Genomic DNA, 18480 nt, shown 5'->3' with positions numbered 1-18480 from the left:
GAAAATGAATTATTAAATGAAAATATTTAAAAACTATTCATTTTATTTTTGGTATTAAATGATGGGTATTGCATAAATATTAAACAACAAGATCCCGCAACAGGTGCCAAAATAAACAAAAATATTAGTTCGAAAGATTCTTATGAATATCAGTTGATGATTAGATGCAATCAGGACAACGTTATTTTACGATTTACGAGCTTTGTCAACAATTCATGGTCGACATATATGTAAAGATTAAGATATGTTAAGAGAACGAACGAGTACGATAATTCAATCAAAAAAAGCTGCGTGCGGAAGATTCTCAAAACAATTGTTAAATATCGATGATGGGAAAGTTACTACAGATGAAACGGAATGCATACAATTACCGACCGATTTCAGCACAATCATTGATTCGCAAGATACTCTCACTGTCCAGTTTTTTCCCAATATACACAGACAATACACAAATTATGAATGGCTGACAAAAAGAGCAATTTTAGCAGCAAAAAATGTGGACATCAACGAATTGAATCTCAATATGAAATATTTGTTACCAGGAGACTCGGTGTCATACAAATCTATTGATACAGTTTGCGATGTTATTGAAGCTGTAAATTATCCAACAGAGTTTTTAAACTCATTAGATTTACCAGGTATGCCACCGCATAATTTACAAATGAAAGTTGGATCTCCGGTTCTTTTGCTTCGTAATTTAAACCCACTAGGGTTGTGCAATGGCAAGCGATTAGTCATTAAAAAATTAATGAAAAATGTTATCGAAGCCATCATTTTAAATGGCGAATTCCGAGGTGAAAATATATTACTACCACGATTCCCTATTATACCCACAGATGTGCCCAGTGACGTACATTCAAATTTGATCTGGGGGGGGTTTCAAAAAAATAACCAACACTAAAACCTTCCCTTTAAAACTACCCATTTTCCTAACAATCAAACACATAACACGTATAAATATTAATAGGCAAAACAGCAAAACAAATACAAAGGTTTACATAACTCATGGCAGTTAAATATTATTTAATATGCACAGTAAATACAGAGAATTATATATATTATATTATTAATTATTTATAATAAAAATTCTAATCTCCTTTTTTTATTGGATAGTTCAACCAGCACTTCATCAGGAGTAATTGAATCATTTTTGTTGATCGAGAGCATAGCTAGACCATTAAGTCTTCCCTATCAAAATTAATTACAACATTAAATTAAGTTGATTATAATCATTAATACTATTATTTAAATTGAACATACCTCAGAAGTAGAGTTGCGTAGGTAAGTTTTTATTCTCTTGAGAGTTGAGAATGTCCTTTCATTAGTGGCAGAAGAAACTGGTAAAGTTGCTAATATTTTAACTAACTTAAAAATATTTGGGTACATGGCTTCATTACATATGTAAATAGCGTCCATTGCATTTTTTGGTTTATCCGTTTCTGATAGACATTTAAGTTTTCGTTGCCAAAGTTTGAACTCATTTTTGAATACCTCATCACAATTTTCAATATCTTCTAGATCTTCGCTATACTGTTTTATAAGAAATATAAAATCTTCTTCATAACCATTTTCTTTAAATAAGGAATGGAAGCTTGTCAATGTACTTTGGTGATTTGTAAATCTTTCTTCCAATTCATTAATGAATTTGTCTATGTACGGAATAAATACTGATTGTTTGTTTGAATGTTACATCTGTTGGTTTGTCTTTTTGATATTCTTGGTATGTTTATCGCAATGTCAATTTTCTTAGCCAGTGATTTTACACGTTCAAAAATGTTTCCAAATTCTTTTTCAGCATTCAATCTTATATCTGTAAGTTCTTGTTTTGTGTTTTGTGCCAATGACATAGCTTCTTTGAGATCTATGCTTGTTTGCTGGAGAACTTTTGATAAGACTAAACCTAATGCAAATACTTTATTCAAAACAAATAAGCAAATAATAAATTCGGAATTTAACATAGAGATTCTAAGTCGTTGCTTTTTCAGATGTATCATTGTCATTCCATTCAGAAATATCTTCCAAAGCTTCTTCAACATACTCAAAAAGTTCTAAAAAGTCATGAACGGCATGGTATCTCTCAATCCAACGAGTCTCGCAACTTCTTTTAAGCGTTTTTTTAGATGGTGTTTCGGACGACTTTTCTATTTTATGAATAAGAACAGACTTCCGCTTTGGATAAATAAAAAAATCTCTGATTTGACTTATTGTCCCAAGACAATCGCGTATGGCTGGTACACTACAGGATTTAGAAACAGCTAAATTTAACGAGTGGGCTGAACAATGAACATATAGAGCATTTGGGTGAATTTCTTTAATGTGAGCCTGGACACCATTAAATTTTCCGGCCATTGCAGCTGCCCCGTCATATCCTTGCCCACGTAAATATTGCGTATTGATACCAAATTGTTAAAGATTTTCTAGGATTAAATTTGCTATTCCTTTACCAGTCATATTATTAGTTGGTACAAATTGTAAAAATTCTTCAGTAAGTTTTAATGTATTAGAATTGAAATATCTAACACATAGCGATACCTGTTCCACTCCTGAAATATCCGCAGTTTCATCAGCAAGAATTGAAAAACATTTTGCTGTATTTACTCTAGAAACAACTTTGTCCAATAAAATTTTGTTACAAGCATCAATCATATTATTTTGACTTCTATGACTAGTATATTTCATCTTTCCCAAGCTTTCCAAATAGGTTTTCATTTCAATATCTCCTTGAGCTCGGTATCGTAAAATTTCTCTGAAATTACCTTCATTCATAACTTTTGAGTCGTTGCTTTCAATTTTTCCTGAATCACGGTGTCCTCTTAATACCAAGTTTTGACGGCCGCACAAAATAACTGCCTCAATTATTGCAATAATATTTTTTCGATTTTGCAATATTTGTTTGTTTTTTTCGTTGTCAATTATTTTATCGATTGCCCTTGTTGGATTTTTAAGCATGTTTAAGAAATTATCGGCATCTAATAAACTCTTTTTGTGATATTCTAAATTCGAATGATTTTTAAAGTTTTCCAATGCATGTTTCCAATCATCATATTTTATTAATACAAAAGCTCCCAATTTTTAGTTATTAACACCGGCTTCAGTTTTAGTAAAAGCAACACAATATTTGCAATACACACCACTGTTTACTTCTGAATAAGCCAACCAGGGAAAGCTAATAAGCCATTTATATTGAAATTTCAACTTTAAAACTTTTTGTTGTTTACCGACTACTGATATTTTGATAGGAAAATTGTAATTAATATCAGGGACCCAAATTTTGCTCAACATTTCTTCTATTTCACTTTGCTTTAACAATTTATTTGTGTAATATGCAATGTCAAAAATATTATAACTGGAAGATGTACGATTAATATCTGTAGTCAAAGGTGTGAACTGAGTGATAGGTGTATCAGATGCAGATACAGTTGAAGGTAATGAGGAACTAGAGGAACTTATAACTGTTTGAGTTGCATTCAATGAATTTGACAATGAATTCATTATTGAAGGTGGTTTTGAAAAAAAATATTGCATTTTCGATTGTTTTTTTTCAGCCATGATTACTATTTATTTTAAGTATATATATAAATATATATTAAGTGGCGTATATAGGCGGCGGGCCTATATAATATCTGTTTGAAAGACAACTAAAATATATAATACTAATTTATATTTATTATTTTTAGGTATTTATTATTATTTATTACTTATTACTTATTAGATAGGTAAGTTCTGTACTTAAAAATACAATATATACTATATACAGTATGCATATTAACTTAACTGAGTTAAAAAAAAAAAAAAAATCATTAACTCGATCAGTCTTGTGTAATTATAATTCAATTTAATATTTTAAACGTTTAATGTTTTGCTAATAAACAAATTTAATGTTATAAATTCAAATTAATCTTAACTAAATACTTACCTATGGTTTATGGAGTTCAATGAATAGCTATTCAACAACTATAGTTGTTGACATAAACTTCTCCAACGGCAGAATAGAACAAAATGAACAAATATTTCATAATTAAATATTTTAACATGGTCATTTACGATAGTGCTATAAAAATAGAATCCATTTCACCGTATTATTGTCGCTCACGAGAAATTCAACGATTATAACGTAATTGGTTTTTCCTACGTTGTCTGATCGAGTCGGTCGAGATAATGACAATATTAATATGTACAGTCGTTGCCAGATAAATTGAGACGGCGGCGGCGGCGCGATAACGGAAAACCAGTGGTCCTCCGTATTTCAATATTATTACTGAAAATATATCAATAAACCAACTATTGTTACAAAAAATATTTTACGATATTAATTTCAAATCATATATTCTGATAATAATTTTTTATTTAAGAACAAAAAGTAGAAATTGTAAAATAATATAATTAATATAATAATAACACATAATATTAATAATATGATGAAATAATAACAACATCTATATGCATTATTATAAACAAATATTGTTGATACGACTGAAGTGCTTGCGCGGTCAAAACACACCGGGTTAGGTTAGTTGTTTTTAGCAGTGTAGGGCAACCAGAACGGGAGAGAGAACAGAAAATTCTGCAGACAATTTTTTGCACTAAGCCGGGTTCGAACTGGTAACTGCGCGCGTCGTAGCTAACTGTAAGACTTTTGCACCACATTATCAGCAACTAGTTTGGGCTACACTTAATGAAAAGCGCCGCCGCCGCTGTCTCAATTTATCTGGCAACGACTGTACCTATGCAATTAACTGACTGTGTACGATCAAGTGTCTATTTTGATTGATATACGGCAACCATAATTTCGTTATGAAATCTTTTTTCGTTGTTGGTAAAGTATAGTGTTAACTCAATAGTCAATATTCAATAGTCATATTATTATGACGTTTGTTTGTCCATGTATAATAAGAAATTCATCAATAATATCATTTTTTTTTTTTTTTTGGTCCTGGGGGGGGTTTGAACCCCCCCCCCCCCCCCCCCCCCGTATGTACGCCACTGGATGTGCCAATACAATTTAAACGCCTTCAATTTCCAATTAGATTGTCATTTGCAATGACTATCAATAAGTCTCAAGATCAAACGATGTCTGTCTGTGACTTAGATTTGAGCACATCATGTTTTTCACACGGACAATTATACGTGGCGTGCTCTAGAGTGGGCAAACCATCCAGTTTGTTTGTGTTGGCGAAAGATAGGGTAACAAAAAATATTGCACACTTTGTTGCATCAAGGGATTGATATTGTTTTTTACTAATATTGTTATAATTAGCGATATATATCTAATTTAAAGGATCAATTTTAATAAATTATTAAAAAAAAAAAATGTTTGATGTTTTTTCATTTTTATATTCCGTCACCGTTCACAGAACCTCTTCCTTACATCCTAATCCTTATCCACATCCTTACATGTTTATATTAGATTAAATATTTTTTTCTAGCAAAATATTCTCTAGAAATAATTTACATGACAAAACAACGTTTGTCAGGTCAGCTAGTACTATTATGTAATATGCTAAGGGGGTTTTCTACGACTGTGCTAACCAAGAAAACTACTGAACCGATTTGGTTGAAATTTTTTGCTGTTATACCCAACAGTCTGCTGAAGGTTTTAGTACTACTTTTGTCTATATAGTTCTTGAAAAATTCAAAATTGTATACCTATATAATACACATAAAATTTAAAATCAATAATGTTGTTACTATACTATTTATATTTTTTCAACACATTTTAATGCCATTAGTTGTATCGATTATAGTAAAAACAACAATATAAATAGTATTGTTATTTAGTTTATTATTTAATATTGAACACTAAAGTATAAAATAAAATAACAGTATACTACTGAAACTGAACGCTGAATACAAAAAAGAATATGACGCTGAATAGCTGAACAGTCGAGTGTGGTTCTTCTTTGCTAAGCACACCGCTTTACGATCGTAAAAACTACGCACTGGCGTCAGCCCACTACGCCCATTACGAGCATAGTTTGTGCTTAGTTTGATAGAATATACTTTTTGATTCTACTTTTGAAGATTTATTAAAAAAAATGATGAGATTGCAAATTATTTGAATGGTCGATACCTATGTACTTTTGAAGCGTTTTGGAGAATTTTCAATTTTGAAATCCATGATAAAGATCCAACAGTTAAGCACTTAGTCATATACTCAGAAGTTTTATAAAATTCTTTATCAATCATAAATTACTCAGCATTTCTTTTGTATCGGTATTCATTTTTAATAAAAATATAATTGTCATTAATCCCACTATAAATATTTCAATACGTTCTCATTAATCATTTTTTATATATTATTATTAATATTTCCGATATTATTAAACGATAGAATTTGAATAAAACATTCTATATACAACCGTCCGAAGGCAAATTAAACAACTAATCATGGGTAAAACCATAACGGGTCGGCTGGTCTATATATATAAAAATTAATTGCTATTCGTTAGTCTCACTAAACTCGAGAGCAGCTGAATCGATTTCGCTAATTATTTTTTTATAATATTCCTTGAAGTACGAGGATGGTTTTTACGGAGAGAAAAATTTAAAAAATTGCCTGAAAAAGTCTAAAAACAACACTTTTCTATATTCCCATACAAAAGATTAAAATTAAAAGTCAATTAAAACTACTGATATATAAGGGATTTAATTGTTAAACATTGTGTGTTTGGTGTGATACGCTGCTGGATGTATTCTGTGGAGTTGCAGTAATTTGGATTGCCGCATGCACACATTTTGATTTGGTTGGTTGAAAAAATTAGGCCAAATGAAGTTGATGAAGTCATATCAGTTAAAATCCCTAATGAACAAGTAGATCCTAGCTTGCATGAAGTAATTATCAAAAACATGACACATGATCCATGTGGAACACTTAATCAAAATGCACCGTGTATGGTAGATGGTAAGTATCCAAAGCGCTATCCACGGACATTAATACCTATCGGAAACAATTACTGTAAATTATGGTTATCCACTCTTTCATCGGCGATCACTAGCAGATAATGGAAGATCAGCAATTGTCAATATAAATCAACAAGATATTGAAATAGCTAATCGCTGGATTTTTTCATATTCACCGATCTTATCAAATATTTTCAAAGCACACATCAATGTTGAATCTTGCCATTCAGTAAAATTTATCAAGTATATATGTAAATATGTAACCAAAGGAAGTGATATGGCTGCGATTGGATTTGGTGCGGAGAATTCAAATAATAAAGTAACCCAATATCAAACGGGCCGTTGTGTTAGCAGTAATGAAGCATTTTGGCGAATTTTTTCTTTCCCAATTCATGAATCACACCCCATAGTTGTTCACTTAGCCGTGCATTTAGAAAATTGATAGAACGTGTATTTCACAGCTCAGAATTCAATACAGAGAGCTCACCAGCCACCATCTACTACCTTAACCATTTTTTTCGAGACATGCCAAAATGATCATTTTTCACAAACACCACTATATTCTGAATTGGTAAAATACTATATTTGAAATCAAACAACAAAGAAATGTATGCAAAGAAAACAAGGAAAACTAGTTCTAGGTAACCCAGGTGTATATTCAATCGACGCAATAGGTCGAATTTATTCCATTAATCCAAGCAACAATGAATGTTTATATTTACAACTGATATTAGTCAATGTACGTGGCCCAACATTTACGAACAGTTGATGGTGAATTGTGTGGATCTTACAGAGAAGCCTATCATCGTTTGCAACTGTTAGAAAATGATGCACATTAGGATCAAACTCTCAGTGATGCTGTAATTTCATCACAAGCTCATCAAATACGAAAATTGTTTTCCATTATCATATGTACATACTTCCAATCAAAACCAATTGATTTGTGGATAAAATACAAAGGTCATATGTGTGTCGATATTTTATTTAATATACGTAATAGAACAGGGAATCTGAATATACAAATAAGTGAAGAAATTTACAATCAAGCATTGATTTTCATTGAAGATATTTGCTTGATGATGTCAAACAAGCTATTATGTCAATTGAGGATGGCCGCGTCCAATCACCCAATGCACGATGCTTTTCATCAAGAGTTACAACATGAAAAATCGTATAATCTCAATACTTTGAAAGAATCAATTCAAATAAATCTTCAACTATTGAACAAATTACAAAAATATGTATTTGATATTCTTAAGAAAGTAATAAATAATGGAGCTGAAGGGATTTAATTCTTGGACGCTCCTAGTGGTACAGGAAAAACTTTTTTGATTACTTTAATATTGGCAACATTTCATTTTTCAAAAATGAAAATTGCTCTAGCTTTTGCTTCGTCAGGCATTGCAGCAACTTTGCTCGAAGGCGGTAGTACAGCCCATTCTGCTCTAAAATTTCCATTAAATATGCAAAGCAGCGAAACTCCAACCTGCAGCATTTCCAAAATTCGGCAATAGCAAAAATTTTGCAGCTATGTAAAGTAATAGTATGGGATGAATGCACGATGGCGTATAAAAAATCTTTAAAAGCTTTAGATAGAATCTTAAAAGATTTACGGAATAACCAAAACCAATTTGGTGGTACAATGATTTTATTATCAGGAGATTTTCATCAAACATTGCCAGTGGTTCCACGTTTAACGAAACCTGATGAACTGAATGCATGTTTAAAGTCCTCCAATTTTTGGAAACATGTTAAGGTATTACATTTCAGCAAGAATATGAGTGTCATGTTGCAAAATAGTCAATCTGGTGACATATTCTCCAAACAAATCATTAATATTGGTAATGGCAAATTTTCTATAGATGTGCTGACTGACTGCTTCACCTTTCCTGAGAGTTTTTGTCAGTTAACGCAATCAAAAGCTGAACTCATTCAAAAAGTGTTTCCAAATACTGCTCAAAATTACTTATTCCATGATTGGTTGAGCGAACAAGCTATAGTGGCTGCCAATAACATTGATGTAAATGAATTAAATTTCAAAATTCAAGATGACATTCCTGACAAAAAGGAAAAGACGTTTTGATACTTCGCATTCCAATGATTCTGACTGACGTACTATTCGAGTTTAAACGACCACAGTTTCCAGTATTGCTTGCTTTCACTATAACTATAAACAAATCCCAGGGGCAGTCATTAAATATTTGTGGTATTTTCTAAAAAACCCATGTTTCTCGCAATTGTATGTTGCCTGTTCCCGTGTTTGAAAACCATCAGCTCTGTTTGTTTACACACCAGGTAATCAAACAAAAAATATCGTGTACATCATGTATATAGTACTACAATAAAAATGAAACTTAATTTAGAATTAAAAATAAAATGAAATATAATAAGTAGGTATCATAATAAGAAATCTGAAATTGTAATTATCATCATGATTTTTTAGTGAGTATTAAAATAATTTCAAATGTTGTAAAATTGTTATTTTTTGACATAATGTAATTGTTGACTTATCAATTTTCTTTTATCTTTAAAAAAAAAAATTAAAAATTAAAGAATCGACTGTTAGGCTGTACGAAGTTCACTTGGTCAGCTAGTTATTAATAAATACTTATTATTGTTTTGACTCCTAAGTTAACTAATATAAAACATACTCAATTTATTCACAAAAACCTATTACAATTGAAGCTAAATATATTGAAACCTATATTTAAAATTTGATCATCTTATTAAATGGCCAAGAGGGCTATTTTGTTCTTCCAATATGGCTTAAAATAAAATTAATTTTAAATCATTATCAATTTTTACATCATTTTATGAATACAAGGAGTGATATAACCAAGATTTTCAGATAATTTAATAGAATTTAATGATATTTTTTGTTAATTTTTGTTTTTATTTAATTATGAATATTTTTTTATTTCTTAACTTAAATTACCAATTATATTTAAAACTATACATATCATATTTAAAAACAATGTCAGTTTGAAAATGAAACTTTTCAATTCAATACTAATATTAAATTAACTTAAGTATCTAAAGTAATGTTTATTATCTCAATGTATTTAAGTACCAACTACATCATACATGGTTAAAACAAATAATACAGTAGTTTTTACAATAAATAAAAAATAATAATAGTCAAATACAATTATAATAGTCAAATATAGTAAATAGTTATAATCCCATTTTTCTGCCTTCTATTGATATTGGAACTGCACGCTTGGATTGATTATTCCTTTTGCTATCCATATAATTTTTCAAGTGCTTTTCAAATCTGTTCATTGGACGCTTTACGGCCTAAAAAGTTGAACAATCAAAATATTTTATTCATAACTTAATAATTTGTATTAATTTAATTACCTTTGAAATATCAGCGTCTGTAATTGATTTTGGTCTAACCACATAATCCTTATTTGATGGTGTAGGTACACGAGCTCTGGATATCCACCCTTTATCTCCTGGTTTTAATGTTCTTGGACTAAAATTAAATAATTTAATAATTATATGTATTTCTTAAAATATATTTCTAAAAATAATATTACATTTTACTCCTTTGATACACCATCTATAATAATTTTATTTTTGTAGAAAGCACAATGAAAAATTACTATTTTATGTATTACAGATATAACAAATAAACTAAATATTAATACCTATATAATAAATAATAAATGAAAAATATTTAAAAAAAATGTACATTATAATGATAGTTAAAATACAACTACATTTATATTTAAGTTCTGTTATGTTATCTATACTTAAAATAATTTTTGATTTGCATAAACTCACTAGAGAAATAACATTTTTTGACCACAAACAGATTATAATATTACCATGAAAACTAGAAAACAAAGGTACCTAATAAATATTTAAATTAAATAAATAAATTTACATTAAAAAAATTTAATTTTAAATTATTTTAAGATAAATATACAAGCATCATTTACAAGATAATTACAGTGAAAATGTATTAACAAGTATTTCTTCATAAAACGATACAACTTATAGACCTTTGAATGTTTGGTAATTTTATAAGATAAAATATGATTGATTTATCAATACTGATAAATTAGAACTAACTAAAAGATTATAAATATAAACTTATTTACTTTTTTTTTATTTACTTATTTCACTTACCCTTCATCATCATCATCATCGTCATCATCATTTTTGTTACCAGAATCATCCATACTTGAGCGCTTTTGCCTGGGCATTTGCATTTGTTCCAAATCTCTTACTTCTCTTTCTTCTTTGGACATAGCTTTAAAAAAAAATGATTTGAATTAATTTGAATTTTATCAATAGAATTAAGATAAACAATGTGTAATTTTCGACTCACCTTTAAAATCAGTTGATAAATTAAAAATTGGACGAGCCCATTCATTAATTAGACGACCAGCGCGTTCTCGATTTTCTTTAGTTTCTTTAGGGTGTCTGTATAAATACATAACAGCTTTACCGATTCCAGAATATTTAAGAGTAGATTGTTCAATTGGAGGATACTGTAATTAAAAATTTGAATGAATTAATAAATGCACAAATAACATTTTTAATTCGGATTTACATCAGCTAAAAGTTTTATCAAAGACTCGCGGACTTGTAATGAAGGCAAACTTCTATCTGGCATAGGGGCCAACCAATCAGTAAAAACATTTAATACATTATGCTCAATGAAAGCTAACATCAAATTGTGTTTCTTCAATTGTGATAAACATTTTGGCAACATGGTTATTTTGTTAATGGCCGGTTTTCCTTCTTTGTTTAATTTTCGATCAGACTGAATGGATTTAAAAATATAAAAATAACATATATAATTGTTATTAATTTTTAATATACCAACTAAATTAAATAAAATCAAAAGAAAATATTATATAAAATTATTTAAAATTATATTAAAATGAGATTCAAATCTTTTAGTGAATTATAATGTATAACATATCTAAAAATTACTTCAGCTGCATGTTTCATATCAGCAATTAGTCCAGCAATGATGTCATCATTATCATTAATAATATCAATATCCTTCCTACGACGTTTCATTGATTGTTCTTCTTTTTTCTTCATCATCATAAGCTCAAAGTCAGATACTGGATGATCACTGTTTAAAAATGAATAATACATATTACAGAATTATTCAAAACAATTACCACAGGATAGTTTTTTCTGAAAAACCCTTCATTTAAATATATATGTTTAAATATAATTAATATGGTTAAATTTATTACTTATTAACGTTTTCACGTTCATCTGGGTCATCAGGATCATCCACATCTTCTTTGTTAACAGAGACTGCATCAGCCACTACACTTATATCATCCTCTTTGTCAGAGTCATCTGATAATTCAGGTAATACATCTTTATATTTTAGTTCATTTTCTGCATTATCATCATCAGATATATCATGTTCTTTGCGATCCTTAATAATTGAAATAATAATCAATACAAAAATAATGCAAAATAAAATTGTATTAATTACACTAACGGTTACATTTAATTTAATTTCTTCATCTTCAGACTCAGAATCAGACATAATTTTAACCTTTTTGAATTTTGTTTTCTGAACTATTTTATTTTCTGGTTCTAAAAAAAGATTCAGATTCAAAAAATACTCTTTAAAAAAAATTTTTATTACATTTTATATAGCTATTACCTTGACTTTCATCGTTGGAATCATTATCATTTTTAACTGAGAAATCATCATCGGAATCAGATTCAATTCTACGTTTTGTTTTAGTTCTTTTAAATGCAGATTGAGAATCAACTGATGATACTGATGATGATTTAGAGTTGGATCTTGAACGAGACTTGGATTTGGATCTTGATCGGGATTTAGACTTTGACTTATCTCTAGTTTGAAAACCTAAGTCTGATTGAACAGAAGAACCTGACTGAGAACGTGAAGAACCGTTAAGAGAACGAGATCTTGATCTAGATTTGCGATCAGTTGACTTTGTAGATTGATTAAGATTACCATCTTCAGTAGATGATATTGATACTTCAGATGAATTTTTTACCTCTAAAATTAATTAAAATATAATTAATCTAATACATGTGTGAGATAAAATAACTATGATTCCAATTTTTTGATTTTCAATGGGATTTTAATTATTTTTATTTATTTATATATTTGAAAGATGAACCAAAACATAAGTTTATATTTAGATAAAAACATTTACTCGGTCATAAGAGTAAGTTTGTCACTTTTTGCAAAGAAAAAGTAATAATATATTATAAATGTATAGATTCCGCTGATTTCTTAAAATCAATAATAACGAGCCGAATACGAGAATTTAGCAATTTGGCCATCAATTTCATAAATTAAACTATTTTTATGTTGAATTCATGAATTTAGAAAAACATTATCCGGTGACACAAGATTAAATAATCTTTAAACCCTCAGATTTATCTAAAACTTATTTGTCAAAAAGATTATTCAATACAACTTAAGAATGATATACATTATTTTCTTCAGATTAATTTTTGCCAAAGATTTACATTACATGCAAAAAGTAGAGTTTGATAATTACGACAATCGGTGAAAATATCATATGCCCGATACCTCATATACAACCCTCATTTATTATATTTTATATCATTTAACAGTTTTTTAAAAATTTCGTTTAACAGATAAACAATTTTTTTAGTTTAAAAAACTAATTATACTGAACGAAATGTATACAAATAATATTTCTAATAATAAAGTAAATAATAATGCATATATTGATAATAATACAATACCTATAGTCATGGGCGCCCACAGGAAATTTATCAGAGGGGGGGGCATAATGAAATCAAACACAAAAAAAAATACATTAAAAAAAGTGTATTCCTTGTAAACTACAAATTGTGTTAGAATTATATGAAATCCAACACCAAAAAGAATATTAAAAAATATATTCCTTACAACTTAAAAAATTAGTTAAATAAAAACTGAAGCTATATGTGCGTGGTGCGTCGATCGTCATAAGTGGTTTACACACCAGGCGATTAATATCAATTCATAGAATTGAAACGTATTTAATTTTGCGCGATTAAAGTAATACGCATTATTTTGTAGGTACGCCTTATAATATATTGTTATTACGATCAACAATACCCACACGGCACACACTAAAGTAAAAATATCGATAAAATGTTGATAAATCAAAATAAAAATTCAAATATTCAACATTCTATTGAATTGCAGTGGGGCAAATGCCCCCTCTTGCCCCCCCTCCGGGCGACCATGCTTATAGTAATAAATTGGGCTCGAAAGTTGATGCATTTTGCATTTTTCTTTTTTTAAACTTTATAGACAATGTTCTCCTGGCCAAAAATGTGTTTCATTAGCATGTGAAACCGAATTACTAATTTTTATTTTGCATTTTCTTGCATTTTTTGGTGTTTATTAGTTTTTAAGTAATTTTTTGACATTTTTGGTCATTTTTACTGATTTCACACTAGTTCACTTTTAATCGTTTTTTGTGACCATTATGCCAATAACTTAAGATTTGTACGATTTTATCTCGCCGATTACATTTGTAATTATCGTATTATAGTGAATATTATTATACCTACATTTTATTTTATTGTTTTTTCCTAATATTCGATTAGTATCCGATTTTATTTCGTCGATTACAGTCATTGCGTCGTTATCATGTTATATTGAATAATACCTATTATATCTAAATTTAATTATTTTTTTTGTAATATTTTCGAAAATTAAAACGTGATTAGTACTCATCTGTACCTCCCAATTACTTCAGCAGACATGGAGAGAAGTTTTTCCAAATATAAATATTTATAATCGGATAATCGTCGTTTATTTACTTTTGATAACATTAAATACTCTAATTGTAAAATCCAATTATTTTAACTTTTGAGTAATTTGTATGTTTTGATAAATTTATATAGAACGTTACAGTAAAATAGAGTAAAATATTGAAAAAAATGTATTTTAATGTATGTAATTTTAATTTAAAACAAATATTTGTAATTTTATTAGGTCATTTTTTAAGAACATTTTTTGTCATTTTTAGGTATGTCATATTTGAATCTTTTTTTAGGTCATTTTTTAATGTTTTTAAGGTCATCAACTTCCAAGCAGTAGTAATAAACAATACATTTTAATAATATGTAAGCAGGTACACTTAGATGTGTTTATTTATACATATAATTTGTATATCCATTACATATGTACCTTACACATTTTTTTATTATTTTTTGTCAAAGAACAATATATATGTTTACAATTATTTAAAGAAATAAAATGTCATTTGGTACATTTTTGGTATGTTGAAACCCTCAGTAAATAATGTGTAAAGCTTAAGAAAACATTATTTTAAAGCTCCGAAATACAATTATTATCATGTTAGGTTAAATTAATGTTAGTTAAATTAGTAAAATATTAATTTTTTTCGTTGTTGAAATGTTTTTTAATGAAAATTGTATGGTTCCATAAAAATATTTGTTACATAAACAGTTATGTTCAATATAACTTTAACTGAATAAAATATATGTTATTATTATTTAATTATAATTAATATATTTATATTTAACTTTTCATTTTTAATACTTATACAATTTGTTTAATAGTAATTAACATATTTTTTTCAATAACATAATTATTTAATTTAAAAATATAATTTGAATTACATTAAATAATTTTTTGTTTCAAAAATGTATGTATGTTCATAACAATAAACAACCAAAGAAAAACCTTACAGCGAAAACTAATATCATTGAGATTTTATTTAGAATTGTATGACTGTTGATTATGTGAAAAGCTTTTCTGATTTCACACAATCTGAAATGTTATGTCTACAGTTGATAAATTTACATACTAAGAAATGGTTTAATTCAGAAAATAAGTAATTTTATGAATTTAATGTAATATGTACCAATACAAGTGTTTCTAAAACATAGCATCACATGATAATTCCAAATGTGTTTAAGGTATAATAAATAAGGTAATTTAAGGTATAAATAAATAAATGATACAAAAGAAACAAATATTTTTTTACAAATATTAATAATTAGTACAATGAAATACAAATTATATTATTTATAACTTATGTAGGAAAATATTATAGAATTATAATAATGACATTAAAAATCCCAACTAAATTGTTTAAAAAAGGTATTTTATTACGTATTGTTGTTTTTGGTAATTATTTTTATTTTCTTTATTATGTGCCATACTTTATAAAATATTTAAATAGTGTACCACCATAATACAAATATTGAAAAACACTGAACAATTAATCAATTTAGTGCTGCAAAATGATTTATATTTATGAATATAATTTTTATTACTTATACTTGATAATTAAAAATTGCAAAACTATTACTATATATAAATATATTCCCTTAAAATGAATCTAATTTTTTTATGATAAATTTCATTTCTTCAAAATGTAAGTTATCTATTTTCTTAAATTACCCAAATGGCTTATTCCTTACCTTTACTTTTTAACAAAAGATCGTCAGTAGTACTTGAAACCACTTGATATGAATCGGCAGTATCACTATCATTTGTTTCATTGATATCAGATTCTATTTCAGCCTGCTGTGAACTCACACTTTGAGTCCTATTTCTATAAAATACCATAACATTTTAAACAACATAAAATGGCATAGAAATTCAAGTACCAACGCCTTAACTTTCTAAATCATTATACTTTTGTTTCAAAGCAATAAATAGTACATCTTTGAGAAACTTTACAGAGATCCAAGAAAATCATTAAGAAAAATTATCTATAATTTTAATATTTTGACTAATATATTTAAATACTGTTTATATAAATATAACTAAAAAGCTATGAATAAAAGGATGATAAAATTGAGATTTAACTAAATATTACATTTTTAATTATCAATAAACAAAGATACCATGGAAATAATGATAGTTTTACTTCAATAATAAATAAGTAATGCTCGGTATAAAAAATCTACAATATATAAATTCAATTGTTTTTCCTTGCTTATAATATCAATTACTTACACAATATAGTTTGGTGTAGAATGTGGATTTATGTGTCTCATTTTACAACTTTTTCACACTGAAAATAAACAAATATTAATTTACCAAGAACTGATTTTTTTTTTTAACCTATTCAAGTGTAATTGAATAGATAATTTAACACATAAATATATAAATAAAATTAAGTTTTTTAATAACTTAAAAAAAAAAGATAATGAAAAGAAGTTTCACAAATAAAAAGACAATTAATTTATCAAAAAGATGTATATTAGATTATTCAATACTGAACTAAATCAATCACATTTTCTAAAAAAATTAATTGGTAACAATAGTAACATATTCTTACTTGACAGAAAAATTCTCAAATATTGAAATTGATTTCTTTGATTAAGATTGTTATTTATAATTTATATTTATTAGTCAGTTCTAGTAATGTAGTAAAATTGAAAGAATATTTCATCACTATTTATATCAGTATTTAATTAAATTAAAATCTAGGACACATCTTTTAGTAAATTAGTTATTTTTTTTTTAACGATAACTGTATAAAGTTGTTAACTCAAATTTTATTCAAGTAAATTTCTTAATACATTTTCTATATCTCAGAATGTATATAACCAAAAGCAGTGGCGCAACTAGAGGTGGGGTTTGGGGGTTTTAATCCTCCTCAAAAAAGAGATTTTTACAAATTCTACGTAGGAAAAAATTGTTTATGTTGAACACACGAAACGGCTGATTTATATGAAATATAAATATTATTCGTATTATAATTGATAACAATAATAACATGGAATGTTTTGTTATGTTCCGTTCAACTTAAAACATCAATAACCTTACTACGATTTCTCGATAGTCGATTGTATAATACTTTTTTTTGTGGTATCACAATATGAAATAGAAGTTAAACAGTTTAATTTTTAATTTTAATATTTTACTAATAAACCTAACATAATCTTACTTCCTTATCCCCGCCAAACACCTACAGAAAATGCTTACATTTTCCATATTCACAACCCCCCTCCCAATGGTTGCGCCACAGACCAAAAGTGCATGCAATTTTATAATAAATACTAAAATCACATAATTTATATATTAAAAATTGTTAGATACCACTATTTTTATAATTATAATTATTATTAAAACGCATCATAAAAATTTCTTAGAAACTGTATTGTAAAATATACGAACACAAAGCCTCTTATATTGATTGCAGTACTTTGCTACTCTAATGCTACGTTACTTTAACAAACTTTGTAGAATGTAACGATAACAAGTACTTTTGGAATTTGTGATTCTATCAATATCCATAAAATGCATAAAATATTTAAGTACAATAATCATTAAAAGTCGACGAAAAGAGAAAGAAAAAACTACTAGATTATCACAACACGGCAACACATTGATACAACTAACGCTATTGACACGAACGCCATAGGTCTAAAGATTGATGATAACAGCGATAGAGGTTTATGTTTCTTGCACTAACATTAATTTTAACGACTTGCAATTTGTACAAAATAAATAATCGAACAAATGTGAAAGAACAGAAAATAAAAACTCAATGTTATCCTATTTCACAAAACCGACTTTATATTATCGGTTCGTACATTTTTTGTTTT

General features: G+C 27.7%; 3 protein-coding genes and 1 pseudogene across 6 annotated transcripts; 1 reads left to right on the top strand and 3 right to left on the bottom strand.

The window, feature by feature from the left end:
* Positions 1 to 1074: 1074 nt before the first annotated feature.
* LOC112688697 lies at positions 1075 to 2049 on the bottom strand (annotated as a pseudogene).
* Positions 2050 to 2406: 357 nt separating this feature from the next.
* On the bottom strand, positions 2407 to 3492 carry LOC112688740. Its single transcript, XM_025562090.1, has 2 exons — positions 3360 to 3492; positions 2407 to 2846 (listed from the first exon to the last, which is right to left on the bottom strand). The coding sequence occupies exons 1-2, from the start codon at positions 3490 to 3492 to the stop codon at positions 2407 to 2409; spliced, it is 573 nt and encodes a 190-aa protein (XP_025417875.1).
* Positions 3493 to 8461: 4969 nt separating this feature from the next.
* LOC112688739 lies at positions 8462 to 8983 on the top strand. Its single transcript, XM_025562089.1, has one exon. It carries the CDS (start codon positions 8462 to 8464, stop codon positions 8981 to 8983), a length of 522 nt encoding a protein of 173 aa, XP_025417874.1.
* Positions 8984 to 9939: 956 nt separating this feature from the next.
* LOC112688729 (protein IWS1 homolog A) lies at positions 9940 to 18270 on the bottom strand. Of its 4 annotated transcripts, none has more exons than XM_025562071.1 (12): positions 18050 to 18269; positions 16883 to 16940; positions 16342 to 16475; positions 12551 to 12916; positions 12389 to 12480; positions 12126 to 12316; positions 11851 to 11998; positions 11465 to 11677; positions 11240 to 11402; positions 11038 to 11161; positions 10261 to 10378; positions 10075 to 10197 (listed from the first exon to the last, which is right to left on the bottom strand). In XM_025562071.1, exons 2-12 carry the CDS (start codon positions 16921 to 16923, stop codon positions 10075 to 10077), a joined length of 1713 nt encoding a protein of 570 aa, XP_025417856.1. In that variant the 5' UTR covers positions 16924 to 16940; positions 18050 to 18269. The 4 variants fall into 4 exon arrangements, with proteins under 4 accessions (XP_025417854.1, XP_025417856.1, XP_025417855.1 ...); XM_025562070.1 differs by having other exon boundaries at positions 12383 to 12480; positions 18050 to 18268; XM_025562069.1 differs by having other exon boundaries at positions 9940 to 10197; positions 12126 to 12480; positions 18050 to 18270.
* Positions 18271 to 18480: the final 210 nt, after the last annotated feature.

The sequence above is a fragment of the Sipha flava genome, unplaced genomic scaffold (genome assembly GCF_003268045.1).
Source record: "Sipha flava isolate LNK unplaced genomic scaffold, YSA_version1 3_pilon_pilon, whole genome shotgun sequence".
In the NCBI taxonomy this organism is placed as follows: Eukaryota; Metazoa; Arthropoda; class Insecta; order Hemiptera; family Aphididae; genus Sipha; species Sipha flava.
The sequence above is the reverse complement of the archived record's forward strand: the minus strand, read 5'-3'. Positions and strand labels throughout refer to the sequence as shown.

Excerpts from the sequence above, each read along its gene's own strand:
- LOC112688729 (XM_025562069.1), bottom strand. The coding sequence starts at position 16,923 with ATGAGACACATAAATCCACATTCTACACCAAACTATATTGT. Across the intron at positions 11,162-11,239 it reads TTTATCAACTGATTTTAAAG|CTATGTCCAAAGAAGAAAGA; the intron begins GTGAGTCGAAAA and ends TTTTTTTTAAAG. Across the intron at positions 10,198-10,260 it reads CAGACGCTGATATTTCAAAG|GCCGTAAAGCGTCCAATGAA; the intron begins GTAATTAAATTA and ends TCAACTTTTTAG.
- LOC112688739 (XM_025562089.1), top strand. The coding sequence starts at position 8,462 with ATGGCGTATAAAAAATCTTTAAAAGCTTTAGATAGAATCTTAAAAGAT.
- LOC112688740 (XM_025562090.1), bottom strand. The coding sequence starts at position 3,492 with ATGAATTCATTGTCAAATTCATTGAATGCAACTCAAACAGTTATAAGT. Across the intron at positions 2,847-3,359 it reads TTTGACTACAGATATTAATC|TTATTTTGTGCGGCCGTCAA; the intron begins GTACATCTTCCA and ends TAATTGAGGCAG.